The sequence below is a fragment of the Nycticebus coucang genome, chromosome 19, assembly GCF_027406575.1.
Source record: "Nycticebus coucang isolate mNycCou1 chromosome 19, mNycCou1.pri, whole genome shotgun sequence".
NCBI classification, from domain to species: Eukaryota; Metazoa; Chordata; class Mammalia; order Primates; family Lorisidae; genus Nycticebus; species Nycticebus coucang.
In genome coordinates, this window is record NC_069798.1 from 3,119,796 (window position 1) to 3,136,059 (window position 16,264).

Here is a 16,264-nt window from a genome sequence, read left to right on the forward strand (position 1 = left end):
GGTTCTCACTCTTACTCAGGCTGGTCTCAAACTCCTGAGCTCAGGTGATCCGCTAGCCTCAGCCTCCCAAAGTACTGGAATTATAGGCGTAAGCCATAGCCCAAACTTTTAGTTTTCACAATTCATTTTTCTTTTTTTTTTTTTTTTCACAATTCACTTTTCTTCCTTTCAATCACTGCCTGTCATTATCAACCTTAACTTCTTCACATTTACCATTTTCTATTATCAACTTCTTCATTTACAAATAAATCATCTTTTTTTATTCTTCTGGAATTAGAAAATTCTGATTTTCCTAAACTTTTAAGCTACCACCTTGGGTTTTATCGGACTCCATGCTATCTAGATTCAAATCTTTGTCCTTGTTACCGGAAGCGTCTCTTCTCATTGTGAGTGCTAAAGAATCTCACGGTTAAAGTGCCATTATTATTTCAAAATGTGCAGCCTCATGTCTCCTCATATCTTTTGGTTTATTTTTTACCTAACTTTATTACATAGGAGATAGAATTTTAAAGTTCTCCTACATTTCTGGGAAACTTAAAAATCTGCCAAAAATCACAGTAGAATTCTAAGTAACCATGTACCATAACTTTCAAATATTTGCTGAATATAATTTACTTAAAATAACTATTTCTGCCCTAAAAAGACGTTGAACATCGAAGGCATACACCATGTAGAACCCCGTTATTGGTTAGATCATTCCTGTTTATAGAAAACAAATTTCAAAAACAGCACTTAGAAGACCAGCCTCAAACTAACTGCCTAACCTGTTCACATCATCTTTCTGAGCATCTGCTTATCATGTTTCCTGTTCTCTTTTGATTCGTATCCCATATGCTAACTTTAGTGAAAGTTACTTGTTATCCTAAGATAATTTGACATTTGAATAAGGCAGAGAGAATTATTTTTTTCTATGGCTGCAACATTACAGACTCAAGGAAATCAATTTTGATCAAAGTGAAATAAGATGGTATGTTTAAAAGGAATTTAATAAGTGCACAGACTTTTCTCCTTATTATCCTTCTTCCTCTTCTTTCTTTTGTGAGACAGAGTCTCATTCTGTCTCCCCGGGGTTGAGTACCGCGGCACCATCAAAGCTCATAGCAACCTCAAACTCTTGGGCTCAATGATCTTCTTGCCTCAGCCTCCTGAGTAGCTGAGACTCAGGTGCCTGCAACATGCCTGGTTACATTTTCTACTTTTTTTTGTTTGTTTGTTTCAGGTTAATGTGAGGGTACAAGCAACCAAGTCACTATACAGTGTGGACATAAAGTTCGTGTGCAATTTAAAATATTTGAATTTGTTAGGTAGAGTCCCTCTTGTAGTTGTGTCCCACACCCAAAAGGTGTGCCACACACCTACATTGTGCTCATTAAGTGAGAGAACCCCAAGCCCCTTCTCCTCCCCTCTCCCTCATCCTCCTTCCCCCCAACTGGATTTGAAATGAGTTTTTCTTCTGTGTGGACGTGAATGAGATAGTCTACTGGCTCTGTGTTAGTACCGAGTACAGTGGATATTTCCTTTTCCATTCTTGTGATACTTTACTAAGAAGAATGTGTTTCAACTTAAAGTCTCCATCTTTTTACGGCTGAATAGTGATCCATGGTATGCATATACCACAGATTGGTAATCCATTCATGGGTTGATGGGCACCTAGGTTGTTTCCCCATCTCGGGGATTGTAAATTTAGCTGCAATAAACAATCTAGTGTAAATGTCTTTATGATAAAATAATTTTTTTTCTTCTGGGTAGATGCCTAGTAGTAAGATTGCAGGCTTAAATGGAAGGTCTAATTTGAGTTCTTTAAGGATTCTCCACACTTCTTTCCCAACAGGCTGTATTAGTTTGCAGTCCTACCAATAGTGTAAAAGTGTTCCCCCCCCCCAACATCCATGCCAGCATCTGCAACTTTGGGACTTTGTAATGTAGGAAAAAAATAGTTCTTCATTTCATATGGAACCAGAAAAAAAAAAGAAAAGTATAGCCAAGGCAATTTTTAGTAATAAAAATAAAGCCAGAGGCATCACCTCACCAGACTTTAGGCTATATTACAAGTCCACAGTGATCAAAACAGCATGGTTTGGGCACAAAAATAGAGACATAGACATTTGGAACCAAATAGAAAACCAAGAGATGAAACCAGTCTCTTATAGCCAACTGATCTTTCATCCAAAGAAAAGCATACAGTGGATAAAAGAATCCCTATTCAATAAATAGTGCTGGGAGGACTGGATAACCACATGTAAAAAACTGAAACTGGACCCTCATCTTTCACCACTTACAAAAATTGATTCAAGATGGATAAAAGATCTAAATCTAAGGCATAAAATGATAACAATCCTAGAAGAAAGTGTGGGAAAAACTCTTGAGGATGTCAGCCTGGGGAAAGATTTTATGAAGAAAACTCCAGTGGCAATTGCAACAACAAAAGTAAACAAATGGGACTTAATTAAACTGAAAAGTTTCTGCACAGCTAAGCATACAACAATCAAAGCAAATAGACAACCTTCAGAATGAGAAAAGATATTTGCATGTTACAAATCTGACGAAGATTTGATAACCAGGATCTATAGACATTAATCAACAAAATTAATCTACAAAAATTCCATCTATTGCTGGGCAAGAGACATAAACAGAACCTTCTGAGGAAGACAGGTGAATGGCCAACAAACATAAGAAAAAATGCTCATCGTCCCTCATCATCAGAGAAATGCAAATCAAAACCACCCTGAGGTATCACCTAGATTTTTTATTTTTTAGCAAAGACAGGATCTCACTTTGCTCAGGCTGATCTTGAACTCCTGAGCTCAGGCAATCCACCGCCTCAGCCTCCTGAAGTGCTGGGAATACAGGCATGAGCCACTGTGCCCAGCCCACAGCCTCTTCTTACTTGATTTGGTTTCTCGCGGGGATTTATCTCAAATGCTACACACCCAGCAACTGCTGTACTTGTCTGCAGGCAGTGCTTTCCTTGTCCCATTGGTGTTCGGGGACCAACCTTGCTCCTGGCATTTACAAGTGACCAACCTGACCAATCACAATCACTTAATTCTCCCAAACACACAGAGTGATTCAAGGATTGGAGCATTCCTTGGCCAATCAGAGCCTTTTCTGGGACTTTTGGTGAGGTCAGTGGGAAACAGGGTCACTTTTTATCTGTGAACATGAGCCACAGAAGCAATTCATAATAAAATCATGAGCAGTTGCAGAACTGAGAGATAGAAAACAAGTGTACCCTGATGATACTGTTTGAAACCCTGCATCCTCCTGAAGCATCCACCTACGCATCCCCCTAGAATTTCTAGTTTCAAGATCCAATATACTCTCCATTTTTGCTGAAGCAGATCTGAGTTAGGTTTTTGTCACTTGCAACCAAAAAAAGGAGTATATTACCCACCCTATAACACTCATGATCACTTAGGTAGGTCATCTGCAGACAAAAGAACTTCTCCTGATTTACTCTTTTTCTAGGAGCATTTGTCACCTGAAGCCTGGAGGGCCCAGAATGCACACAGAACCTCTGGATGAGGTCAGCACCCTGAGGTCCTGCCAAAATGCCCTTGGCCTTGGGCTCACCTCCCTTACTCAGTCCTCTAGATTTTGTACAGTTGAGGCCTCCAAAGTATTCCAATGATTGTTTTTGCTTTTTGTTATACTATAAGAAAGCAGGAAAAAAATAAATTTAGAATGAAAGAAAAAAATATCTATACACAGAGATACCCAGTGACAACGAGTTATGCCTTTTGTTCAATTTAAATATAATAAGGATCATTCCGGTTTTAGTATTTTAACCTGTTTTTTATTTTCTTTGTTTCTCTCTCAGCGGATTTGGAGGAGCAAGTTACTCTCCTCTCAACATTGATAGGGTGGGAGGGAGAAGGATCTCCACATCACACATGAAGTTCAGAACTCTGATCAGCCCATTGACAGCCAGGTGTTGGTAACCCCCACAGCTGGCATTCTCACTAGAATTAGTGGGCTGGAGCCCTGTATATATGACTCAGCATGAGCCCATTTTCTTATTCCTGATAGGGTTGCTGGGTCCAGTTGAGGGAAAAGAGATGAAGTAAGAATGCTCTCTGCACAGTAATATGAAGTTCTAACTCTACTGAAAAGCAGCAGCCTTGCAGATGGTGGGAATAGCCAGGAAGATGTCCCTGCAAGAGGAAGCTCCTTATGGTTGCATTTCCCAAGCCCTGGGGTGTGGACCAGTCCAAGGCCTATTAAGAACAGGGCCACACAGTGGAAGGTCAGCAAGCAAAGCTTCTTCTGTATTTGCAGCTGCTTCCCATAGCTCACATCACTGCCTGAGCCCCACTTCCTGTCAGATCAGTAGTGGTATTAGGTTCTCACAAGAGTGCAAATCCTACGGTAAACTGCACATGCCAGGGATTTAGGTTGCACATTTCTTATGAGAATCTGATGCCTTGTGATCTGAGGTGGAGCTGAGGTGGTGATGCTAGTGCTAGGGAGTGGTTGCAAATAGAGATTACCATTTGCAGAGAGGTTGACTGCACAGAGAACATAACAAATCAGTGGATGGCAGATTCATATCAAAACCGTCCCTCCCCTGCCCCTAGTCTGTGGAAAAATTGTCTGCCATGAAACCGGTCCCTGGTACCAAAAATGTTGGGGTTGGGCAACTCAGTCATCAAGAAAAGATTCTGTTGTAGAGTGTTCACGTCTGTAGAGACCTGTCTACAATGCACACTAATGGAGAGATCTCAATGGAGACTGGACCTGCCCAAGCCCCAGCCTCTTGTGTAGCAGCTGGACTGCATAGACTCCCACAGACTGTGCAGCCCTTCCTCCTGGAGCGGGGATTCCAAACCACGCACCTAAGGCTTAGGAGGGAAATACTGCTGAGAAGATGACCAATTCCCTGTGGGCTAGGGTTGTGAGTGTCTGGAGAGGGGAGTAGATATTGGATAAAGATAATGCTGTCCCAGAACCAATTGTCCTGAGAGCGGGATGGTGGGTAGAAATTGCCCCCTGCACTGAAGAGGGGACATAGGGAGGTTTTCACTCATCAGGATGGTTTTCCTCTGAACTACAGGGAGAGATCCCTAGCTCCTAGCCCATAGCGATTGAATCCAATCTTTCAAGCCCAGAGGCCTAGAAATATGAATTTTTTTGAGAGTGTCTCACTATGTCACCCTTGGTAGAGTGCTGTGGCGTCACAGCTCACAGCAACCTCAAACTCTTCAGCTTAAGTGATTCTCTTCCATCAGCTTCCCAAGTAGCTGAGGAGCTGGGACTGACTATAGGCGCCTGCCACCACACCCGGCTATTTTTTGTTGCAGTTGACATTTGACCTGGGCCAAGTTCAAACCTGCCAGTCTGGGTGTATGTAGCTGGCACCCTACCCACTGAGCTATGGGTGCCGCCTAGAAATCTGAATTTTTAACAAACACCCCTCCCAATGTGATTTTTATGACCACAAATTTGAGAACCCTGGTATAATTCCTGAGCCACCTTTAGCTTGTTCACTCACCCTCCAGTGCAGGAGTGTAAAACACAACTCAACAGACACTGCATTCCAGCCTAGCATGCACAAAAAGAAACACGAAATTGGAAAACGCCATGTGCAGTGGGTTACCAGAGCTTGGTGATAGACCCACAATTCCTGGGACTTCTTCCAACGGGAAAGAGTCACTAGAGTTTCTAGTCTAGACCTATGCTCAAGGGAAGCCTCAGTCCCCTCTCCTTCTCCCTGGCCTTTGTAGAAGCCTGTTTTTCCTTGCAGGGCTGACTCCATAGTGTGCTGAGACAGTTTCCTAGGCTGTCCCCTGTGTGCTCTGACCCACGACATCAGGATCAGCCTTTTTCAAGGAAGACTTCCAGGGTGCTGCAGCCCCAAAGGAGTCATAAACCCCAGTCTGTGACAGGCCTCCTTTTAAGGGGTGAGGGGCTGACATGTGTCCCTCAAAAGACATTCCTCAGAATGTGACTGTATCTGCACAGGGCCCTTAGAGAGGGGATTAACCAAGATGAGGCTTTTAGAGTGGGCCCTGATCCAGTCTGACTGGTGTCCCTATAGGACGAGGCAGTTTGGGCACGCCAAGAGACGCTAAGGTTGCACACACAAAAACAGTGACCATCTGAGGACAAAGCAGCAATAGGAGCGAGGTCTCACAAGAAGCCAAACCCACTGACACCTCCATCGCAGACTTCTAGGCTCTGGAACCATGAGAAATAAATGTTTGGGGTTAAGCTAGCCTTTCTGTGCAATGTCGTGATGGGCCTGAGCAGACAAGTACTCAAGCTGAAGTTCTCAAAGGTCTGTGCCTTTCCACTGCCACACTGCACGCCTACGATGTTCCAGGAGGGTTTGTAGCAGTCCCCGGTCATCAACAGCACATGAGCCGTATCCTTGCCTATCAAATCTTGTTGACTTTCTTTTTTTCTCTTTTTTTTTTTTTGTTGCAGTTTGGCCAGGGCTGGGTTTGAACCCGCCACCCTCGGCATATGGGGCCAGCGCCCTGCTCACTGAGCCACAGGCGCCGCCCCAAATCTTGTTGACTTTCACTCATATTTCCCTATTTATTCCCTATTAGTGAATATTTTTTCATTTCTATTACCAATTTTTCCTTATTCTAATATGAAATGACTATGCCTTTTGCCTATTTTTTCTATGGAAATATTCTATTTTTGTTAATTATTTCTAAGACTACTTTTTATAGCAAATATATTATGATACATCCTCCGCTGTACATTTGGCAAATGTACTTTCTGGGTTTTTTGTTTTTTGTTATTGGTTTCTGTTAATTTTGTTTACATTTTTCATGGAAAAGTTTATTTTTTATATTTTCAAATCTATCTTTTCTTTTTTTTTTTTGTTTGAGACAGTGTCTTGCTCTTTTGCCTGGGCTGGGCTTAAACTCAACATCTTCCCACCTCAATCTCCTGAGTAGCTGGGACTGCAGGTGCATGCCCCAGTTCCTGGCTCTATTTCTTTAACTGCATTTGTGTCTAGAAAATTCCTTTCTCTTTCCATAAACTAAATAAACTAATAAAAACTAATTTTTTTCTTTTTTATGATACCATATTTTGTTTTTTATTATTTAATCCTACTTTCATTCCTTTTGATGTCTGGCATGGAAATTGGATATAAATTGATTTTTTTCCCATCACATATCAAAGTTTCACCATGTAACTTTTTGAACTATTCACCTTCCAACAAATTGAAATGTTTCCTTTTTCTTTTTTCTTTTTTGAGACAGTCTCAAGCTATCTCCCTGAATAGAGTGCTGTGGTATCATAGCTCACAGCAACCTCCAACTCTTGGGCTCAAGCGATCCTCTTGCCTCAGTTTTTCTATTTTTAGTACAGACTTTTTTGCTCAGATGGGTCTCGAACTCGTGAGCTCAGGCAATCCACCCATCCACCTGTCTCAGCCTCCCAGAGGGCTAGGCTTATAGGCGTGAGCCATAGTGCCTGGCCAGAAATGTTTCTTTTTTCATATGTTACCACTTATACATCAAGGTCTGATTCTTGTTTACTATTCATTGCTCTCTCTTTTTCCTTCATTAAACAGCACCAGTGGCTCAAAGGAGTAGGGCACTGGCCCTATATGCCAGAGGTGGTGGGTTCAAACCCAGCCCCGGCCAAAAAAAAAAAAAAAAATACCTCTGTCTTGGCCAGGATCAGTGGCTCATGCCTGTATTCCCAGCATTCTGGGAGGCCAAGGTGGGTGAATTGCTTGAATTCAGGAGTTCAAGACCAGCCCAAGCAAGAGAAAGACCCCATTCTACTAAAAAATATATATATATATATACATATATATAGAAAAATTATATATATATATAATATATATATAGAAAAATTAGGCTGGTATAGTGGTGGGTGCCTGTAGTCCCACCTACTTGGTAAGCCAAGGCAGGAGATCACTTGAGCCCCAGAGTTTGAGGTTGCTGCGAGCTATGATGATGCCCAGGGCAACAGACTGAGACTCTGTCTCAAAGCACACACACACACACACACACACACACACCATCTTATAATTAACTGAAAGGGTGCATTTATCTCCATCACTACTCTTTTAAGATTTTTGCTTGTCTATTCTATATCTATTCTTGTCTATTATGCCCAGTGACTTTTTGAGTATGTTGTCAAGTTCTCCCAAAGACCCTATTGACATTTTAGTTAGGATTACATTAAATACACAAGTTAAGTGTAAAGAATTAACATCTTTCAATCTTTCTCTCCAAGGAGAAAAATGGACTATCTCTCTTTATTCAGATCTATTTGCTGTCTACCTCTCAAAATGTTTACTTTTTTTGTCGGTATTGTTGGGTATTCATTGAGGGCACAAAGAACTAGGTTACATTGATTGCACTTGTTAGGTAAAGTCCCTCTTATAACTGTGTCCCACCTCCAAAAGCTGCGTCACACACCATGACCCCCCACCGCTCTCCCTCCTTCCCTCTCTCTGCTCTCCCCTTCCTCCACCCCCACCGTATACTAGGTCATCAACTGTCCTCATGTGAGAATTGAGTACATAGGATTCCTGCTTCTCCATTCTTGTGATGCTTTACTAAGAATAATGTGTTCCACGTCCATCCAGGTTAGTACAAAAGATGTCAAGTCTCCATCTTTTTTAATGGCTGAATAATATAGTCCATGGTGTACATATACCACAGCTTGTTAATCCATTCCTGGGTTGTGGGCATTTAGGCTGTTTCTACATTTTGGTGATTGTAAATTGAGCTGCGATAAACAGTGCAAGTGTCCTTACGATAAAAGGATTTTTTTCCTTCTGGAGTTCAAGACCAGCCCAAGCAAGAGAAAGACCCCATTCTACTAAAAAAAAAAAATAGAAAAATTACTGGGTAGATGCCCAGTAATAGGATTGCAGGATCAAATGGGAGGTCTAGTTTAAGTTCTTTAAGGGTTCTCCATACTTCCTTCCAAAAAGGTTGTATTAGTTTGCAGTCCCAGCAGCAGTGTAAAAGTGTTCTGTTCTCTCACATCCACGCCAGCATCTGCAGTTTTGAGATTTTGTGATGTGGGCCATTCTTTCTGGGGTTAAATGATACCTCAGGGTGGTTTTGATTTGCATTTCTCCAGTAATTAGGGAAGATGAGCATTTTGTCATATGTTTCTTAGGCATTCGTCTGTCTTCTTTAGAGAAGGCTCTATTCATTCAAAATGTTTACATTTAGTTTTAATCTTCCTTCCTGTTTGGACTACTGCTAGAAACTTTGTCACGTTGTGAATGAGACCTTTTTCCATACCGATTCCCAGTTATTGTCACTTAATCACATGGAAGGACTCTCTGAATACTGACACTTTGTTAATTTTTTTTTGTTAATTCTAACAGGTTTTCCATTGATTCTTAAGGCTTTAGTCAGATTATCATTATTCATAGCCAATAAGATTGTGTGCAATCTTCCTTCTCATTAGAAATGCTTCTTCTTATCTAACCCTCATGTTAAATATTAGAGACAAAAACAGTTGCTTGGTTGATTTTTTTTTTTTTTTTTGAGCGCACACCTCTTTTTTACTTAGCAAAATAAGATGTCCATAGTCAAGCTTTCTGCCAAGAAACATAACTTCTACTTGGCGGCTGTTCAACTATTATGCAAACAGACAAGAGAAATGGTATTCATGGTAGGTAGTTTGAAGGGCATAAATCCTCAGGTAGTTTAGATTTTACTCGCGGATCAAACTAGGGTCATCAGAGACCTTGCTTTGCATTTTCTTGGCCCTCCAGACTTGCCTTCATAGAGTTGCATCGGGAATATTATTAAACCATCTTAAAAATCTACTATCAGAATTATTTTTAAGGATTTTTTTGCATTAGTTAGTAACCTAAATATAAAGAAGGACCTTTGTCAGAAATGTCTTTAATACTACAATCTCAGAAAAAGCAGTTTGTATAAGTCACTAATATTAGATTTCAAGGTCCTTGGTCCTTCAAATTGCCTTCTGAAATGTAGCAGTCTCACTGAGTTGTCCAAACAGGATTCTGGTAGCACAGGGGTTGGGTTAACTCATTGAAGTCTAAACTGATAGAGTCATGTTAAAGTCAGGCTTGTATAGTATGGAAAATAGAAACCAACTTGAGTGGAAAAGCCAGAGGAAGGTCTGCCTACCAAAGGAAAAGAACAGATGGTATGTGCACCATCACTAAAAGTCTATTCATATGAAGCACAACACACCTGAATCTGGAATCCTCTCATTAAAAAGCGTTTTGTCATAATCACTTCAGCTTTTACTAAAGAGTATTACCGGGAATAGCCACATAAAACATCATCCTGGCCCGGTGCCTGTAGCTCAAGCGGCTAAGGCACCAGCCACACACACCAGAGCTGGTAAGTTCCAATCCAGCCCAGGCCTGCCAAAACAACAATGACAACTACAACCAAAAACTAGCTGGGTGTTGTGGTGGGACCTGTAGTCCCAGCTACGTGGGAGGCTGAGGCAAGAGAATCGCTTAAGCCCAGGAGTTGGAGGTTGCTGTGAGCTGTGATGCCACAGCACTCTACCCAGGACGACGGCTTGAGGCTCTGTCTCAAAAAAACAAAACAAACAAAAAAAATCATCCTGAATTTATTATAAAAAATGTTGTCCAGAATATCATCCACCATTCAAGGTCTCAAAATTCAGGTCCCAGATGAGAAATTTCATTCAGGAATTTAGTTAAGAAAAAGCTTTGATTCCTTTTTCAAATTCCAAAGCTTGTTTATTTTGAGTAATGGCATTTGGGTATTATTGAATTTCCCTTTTCTCTCCCAGTTGCTGAGAGGCTCAGAATGAAATTTGCCTCTCAATCAGGGCACTATGGGAGCCCTCAGAGTGACTTATTATTCATTTCATGTTTCTAATTTTTTCTTATTAGCATTATCATTACCAAATATTGTGCCATACCAAATCTTTTTTGGAAAAAAGCCAAGTCTGTATGGCATTTTGTTTGTTGTTATTACGTGGTTGTTAATGGTGCGAATGAGTCCTATGACTGAGGTGTCACTAAGGGAAGTGAGTTGGTGCGTGGGGGGAGGAGAGGGAGGCAGTCTCACTCTCCACCCAAGCAAGGGACTGCAACTTACCTGGTGAGTGAAGGAGCCAGCCAGAGCGGGCTGCAACAGAGGGCTGGAGAGGGCCTGCCCCTCAAGGGCCGGGAGCCACTGCTTAGTCCCTGTGATTAGATTGGTTTTGTTGAAGCGAGGCAACCTTGGATTTCTAGATCTTACACACTTTCAAGAAAAGCTAGATTTTAAAGGAATCCTAGTGTTTGAAATGTTGCAACTAAATCAATTATTTAAAAACACACTGGACCAGCAAAAGATAGAATAATGACTTCCAGAGAGTGGGGTGAGGGGACAATGGGGAGTTGCTCAATGGGTATAAAGTTTCAGTTACTCAAGATGGGTAAATAGTGCAGATCTGCCGAGTAAGAGTCACACTTGTAGTTAGCAACACGATTTTGGATGCTTAAAAATTTGTTAAGAGTGTAGAATCCACTTTAAGTGTCCTTACCACAATAAAACAAAAAAAAGCAAAGGGATATGAGGAAATTTCTGGAAGTAATGAGTGTGTCAATCATCTTGATTGTCCTGATGATCTCAAAGGCATGTGCACATGTCCAAATTCATGTGCATAATCCATACTAAATATGTGCAGTTCTTTGTATATCCACTATACCTCAAGAAAGGTGTTTGTTTAGTTACTGATTTATTTTTAGCTTTCTCTCCTCCATGAAAGGAGTTTATAAAAACAGAACATTCTGGATCCAGCCACTATCTGTGGTCCAGGCATGGGCCTGTGGGCTCAGGAACATCTGGGAGCAGATATGAGGAACCCAATTACCAGAGAGACAAAGCAGGAACTTTGGTAAACTAGTAATTTTGCTGGTGAGGTGCTGATGTCATAATGGCACCAAGGATCTCAGGGCCATGATCCTCTGAGAAACTTGAAGTTTTAACTTGTCTCAGGTTGAAGCATGGATTAGTAGGCAGAGTCCTGGACTCGAAATCTGGAAACATAGCCTCAATCTCAACTCTGCCACCAACAATTACATCTTAGAGAATCTTCTGAATTTCCCAAGGCCCTCAGATACACAAGGAGATTAGCTAAAGCATGGGAATCTTTCAAATTCATTATTTCCAAAAGCACCTTATCAGAATCTCCAAAGATAATGAAAAGAAGTTTCTACTCCTCTTTCAATCATTTACTTCTACAGAAGAATTATCTTAAATTTCTAATGTTGCCGTAAACCCCAAATGAGAATTTGAAGGGCAAGGGGAAGAAAAAATAGGCGATGGTGACTACCAACCACCCCCCAAGGGATTTCTGATTTCACACTCTCTAGCAACAGAGACACAATCACAGCGTGCTTTAATGCTTGGGCTATTTTTTGAAAAGGCCAGAGTTAATACTTAAAATGTACAAACGGCCATTTGGACATGCATTTTTGTTATCTCTGATAATTTTTGTAAATACTTTTTTTAAAAATCACAAATGATAAACAACTGGCTGTTCACAATGCTTTCAGAATATATCATTACTTTAATTCTGCAATGATCTCTTCGAGTTTCTCCTTAAGGGCTCCAGAGAACTCACCCACCTTTTCTTCTTTTTTATAAAACTGAAAGGTTGGGATGGACATGATGGCACAGTCTCTCAACACCTCGTCACAGTCATCAGCGTCCACTTCCAGGAACACCACATCCTCGTGCCTCCGAGATAGGGAATGGAAGAACGGCTTGATGCTCCTGCAGGGTCCACACCATGTGGCTGAGAAGTCCACGGCCACCAACCTCTCTCCAGCCTCCTTGAGTGCTGCTTCGAAGTCCTCCTTGCCCAGGATCACTCTCACCATGTCCACCTCCAGGGACGCCACTGTTTCTTCTTTGGGTTTTGGAAAGAATTCTTCCTTGAACTGATTGGCTTCTGAAGACTCAGGGAAGTCTCCTTCCTTGGGCTGGATCGTTTCCTCTGGGGACTTGGGGAGGTCATCTTTCTTGGGTTGGATTTTTTTTATTGAATATTTGAAAATGTCTCCCGGCTTAGGCTGAATGGTCATGGCTGAGGATTTGAAGATGTTGCCCAGCTTGAGATGAGTGGTTTCTTCTGGGGACTTGGGGATACTGCCCAGCTTGGGATGGATGATTTCTTTTGGGGACTTAGGGATACTGCCCATCTTCAGATGGATGGTTTCTTCTGGGGACTTAGAGATACTGCCCAGCTTGGGATGGATGGTTTCTTTGGGGGACTTAGAGATACTGCCCATCTTGGGATGGATGGTTTCTTTTGGAGACCTGGGGATACTACCCACCTTGGGATAGATTGTTTCTTCTGGAGACTTGACATTGCCCAGCTTGAAATGGATGCTCTCTGCTGGGGACTTGGGGACATTGCTGAGCTTGGGATAGATGCTTTTTTCTGGGGACTTGAGGACATTGCTCAGCTTTGGATGGATGGTTTCTTTTGGGGACCTGGGGATATTTCCCAGCTTGGGATGGATGGTTTCTTCTGGGGACTTGGGGAAATTGACCAGCTTGGGATGGATGATTTCTTCTGGGGACCTGGGGATACTGCCCATCTTGAAATGGATGGTTTCTGGGGACCTGGGGATACTGCCAAGCTTGTGACGGTTGATTTCTGGGGACCTGGGGATACTGCCTAGCTTGGGATGGATGGTTTCTTTTGGGGAATTGGGAATGTAATCACTCTGTTGTGGGACCTCCAACTCCTGTGTAGGCACGTGAAGTGTATTGCTGACCATGTGAACAAAGGCCTTCTCTTTGGTCTGGGCTGTGGCCAAGAACTCTGGAACTAGGAGATCTGCATTGCTGGACAGAACCTGTAATGGACTTTCTAAACAGAAAAAAATAATTAAAAAAAAATTAAAACCCAGACGAAGGAAAAAAAAAGTCTGATCATATACTCCAAGGAAGACTGATGATAGTCTTAGAGAAAATGATTAAAGTCTGGTGAATGACATACTAATTTGAATAACCTCATTCAACAGAAGACCAAACAGCATGAGATTACATATATACACACACTACACATACATACACACACACACACAAATACATATAAATAGGTAGATATTGTTTTGTAGAGATAGGTTCTCACTCTGTCGCTCAAGCTAGAGTGCAGTGGCTAAATTATGGCTCACTGTAACCTTGAACAGAGCTCCAACAATCTTCCTGCTTTAGCCTCCTGAGAAATGAGGTCTTGCTATGTTGCCCAGGCTGGTCTTGAACTCCTGGCATCAAGTGATCCTCCCACCTTGGCCTCCCAAAGTGCTGGGATTACCAGCATGAGTCACTACACCTGGCTATTTTTTTTTTTTTTTTTTTGACCACAACTTTCTCTGCTTGGTCCTGCAGCACTGACTACTCCCTAAGTCTACCAGTACTTGAGGCCACCCTCATCCCTCCTCACTTACCATCACTGTCACCTTCATTTGTTTCTTCCTTCGTGGACAGCCTCGTCCCTGGTTCTTCTGATTCTGAGGATCCCTCTTCCACACTTTCCATGGCCAGTGCCTTGGCTATGTTCACTCCTAACCCTTCATAAATGCCTCCCGGTCAAGGCCTCCAACTTTTTCCAACCTTCCCAACCTAACATCGAAATGAGTCACAAATTATGTTCAGGTAGCACGTTACAGCTGGTTTTCCCTATCTGTACTCAAGACAGCAGTGTTTGAGAGCTTCATGGTGGCTTCAGTAATAGAGACCACACTGTGCCTGAGGCTGTGGTATACATTCACGGCATTGTTCCATAGAACACAGCAGACTGCTGAGGTAAGGACCATTATGATCAGCACTGTACAAGTGAGAAAACTGAGCCTTAGGGAAGTCATGTAGCCATTCATGGTCACAAACAGGATGTAGGGCAGGTTCCAAAGCCACACTCAGAACTACTACACTGTGCCATGCTGTGGCCAAATGTCCTGTCTGGGCTGGATGGTGTAGACCAACTTTCCTACAATCTCTCTGCAGGATTCTCCAGCTCCAGTTTTCTCTTTATGACTTACCCATGGTGACCGCCTCCTACGTATCTGCTCGTGAGCAGGTTAGCCTCCTCGGGAAAGTGCCATGCGATGTCAAATGTTCACCTCTTGCCAGATGGCCTCCCTTAAGCCTGGCCTGTACCTTGTCTCATGCAGGCACATCCAAGTACATCAAGTGCCCCCACCTTTCCTTAGAGGGGCACCACCTCCTCATGCTAGTCCTCATCCCCTTGGCCACGCGGACCCCATCCTGTGGATTAGATCCAAACCCCAGTCCCCGTGAAGACTCCTCTTATCAGTTCAGGACTATCAGCTTGTTTTCTGCCCTCTCTCTGCACAACACATCCTGTCCAAAGTGCTATGTCTTGATGTGGAATTTGTATTCTCTACGTATACTTTGAACACATCCACATCTGTTTTAGTTTTGCCCCCACAACATAAGTACTGAAATCAAGAGCGTGGTCCAAACAATGAGATCTCTCATGTTGTCCATAGATGCCTCAAAACATCTGATGGCACTGGTTCAATTATCTGAATTTTTATGCAAAAATACATTTTATTAAGAGGGAAGGGGATAGGGGAGAGTGTTGGGCTTAGCAAATTGATATTTCTTGATAACATGAATCTCATTCCAGAGATGAGCTCATACTTCAGCTCTGTTTCCTCAGACACTGCCAAGGAGGACTCTGCTCTGTCACTGAGAGACCTTGACAAAGACATACGGACCCTTCTGATGATCACATCAGATGGAGGTTGTCTTCACTCTCTACAGCTGCAAGGCTGCTCCTTCATTATGCTGTTTTATTTATTTATTTGTTTTTTTTTGAGACAGAGTCTTTCTTACTCTGTCTCCCTAGGTAGAGTTCCATTACGTTATTGTAACCCACAGCAACCTCTAACTCTTGGACGTGAGCAGTCCTCTTGCCTCAGCCTCTGAGTATTATGCTCCGTTTTAAAGCAGAGGATGGGAGTAAATGTCAGGCATTTCTCTCTTCCTTGTCCTCCTCAGTAAACGTCAGGAGAAAAGAACCCAGACAGTGAGATTGGGCATAATTCACATAACTCATCATGAATAGATTCTGTAGCATAAAAGAGATACTATTTTTGGAATTTGCTCATTGGTAAATTAATTTCTCTCCTTGGAACCTGTTTTGTACATGATTCTGGCTATTTGGAAGGGAGTCCAAAATGACACAGAGGAACTCCTAACTGAGACGAGGAAGTGAAAATGTCACCCCTCCCCTGCCAGTGGATGAGGAAGCAACAGGACAGATGGATATGTCCTGACCCCACTTCTTA

General features: G+C 42.2%; 1 protein-coding gene across 1 annotated transcript; it reads right to left on the reverse strand.

Moving 5' to 3' along the window:
• Positions 1-12,502: 12,502 nt before the first annotated feature.
• TXNDC2 (thioredoxin domain containing 2) lies at positions 12,503-13,915 on the reverse strand. The gene has a single exon (XM_053571138.1). It carries the CDS (start codon positions 13,724-13,726, stop codon positions 12,503-12,505), a length of 1,224 nt encoding a protein of 407 aa, XP_053427113.1. The 5' UTR covers positions 13,727-13,915.
• Positions 13,916-16,264: the final 2,349 nt, after the last annotated feature.

Bases quoted from the DNA above. Each gene is read 5' to 3' on its own strand.
- TXNDC2 (XM_053571138.1), bottom strand. From the start codon at position 13,726: ATGGTCAGCAATACACTTCACGTGCCTACACAGGAGTTGGAGGTCCCA.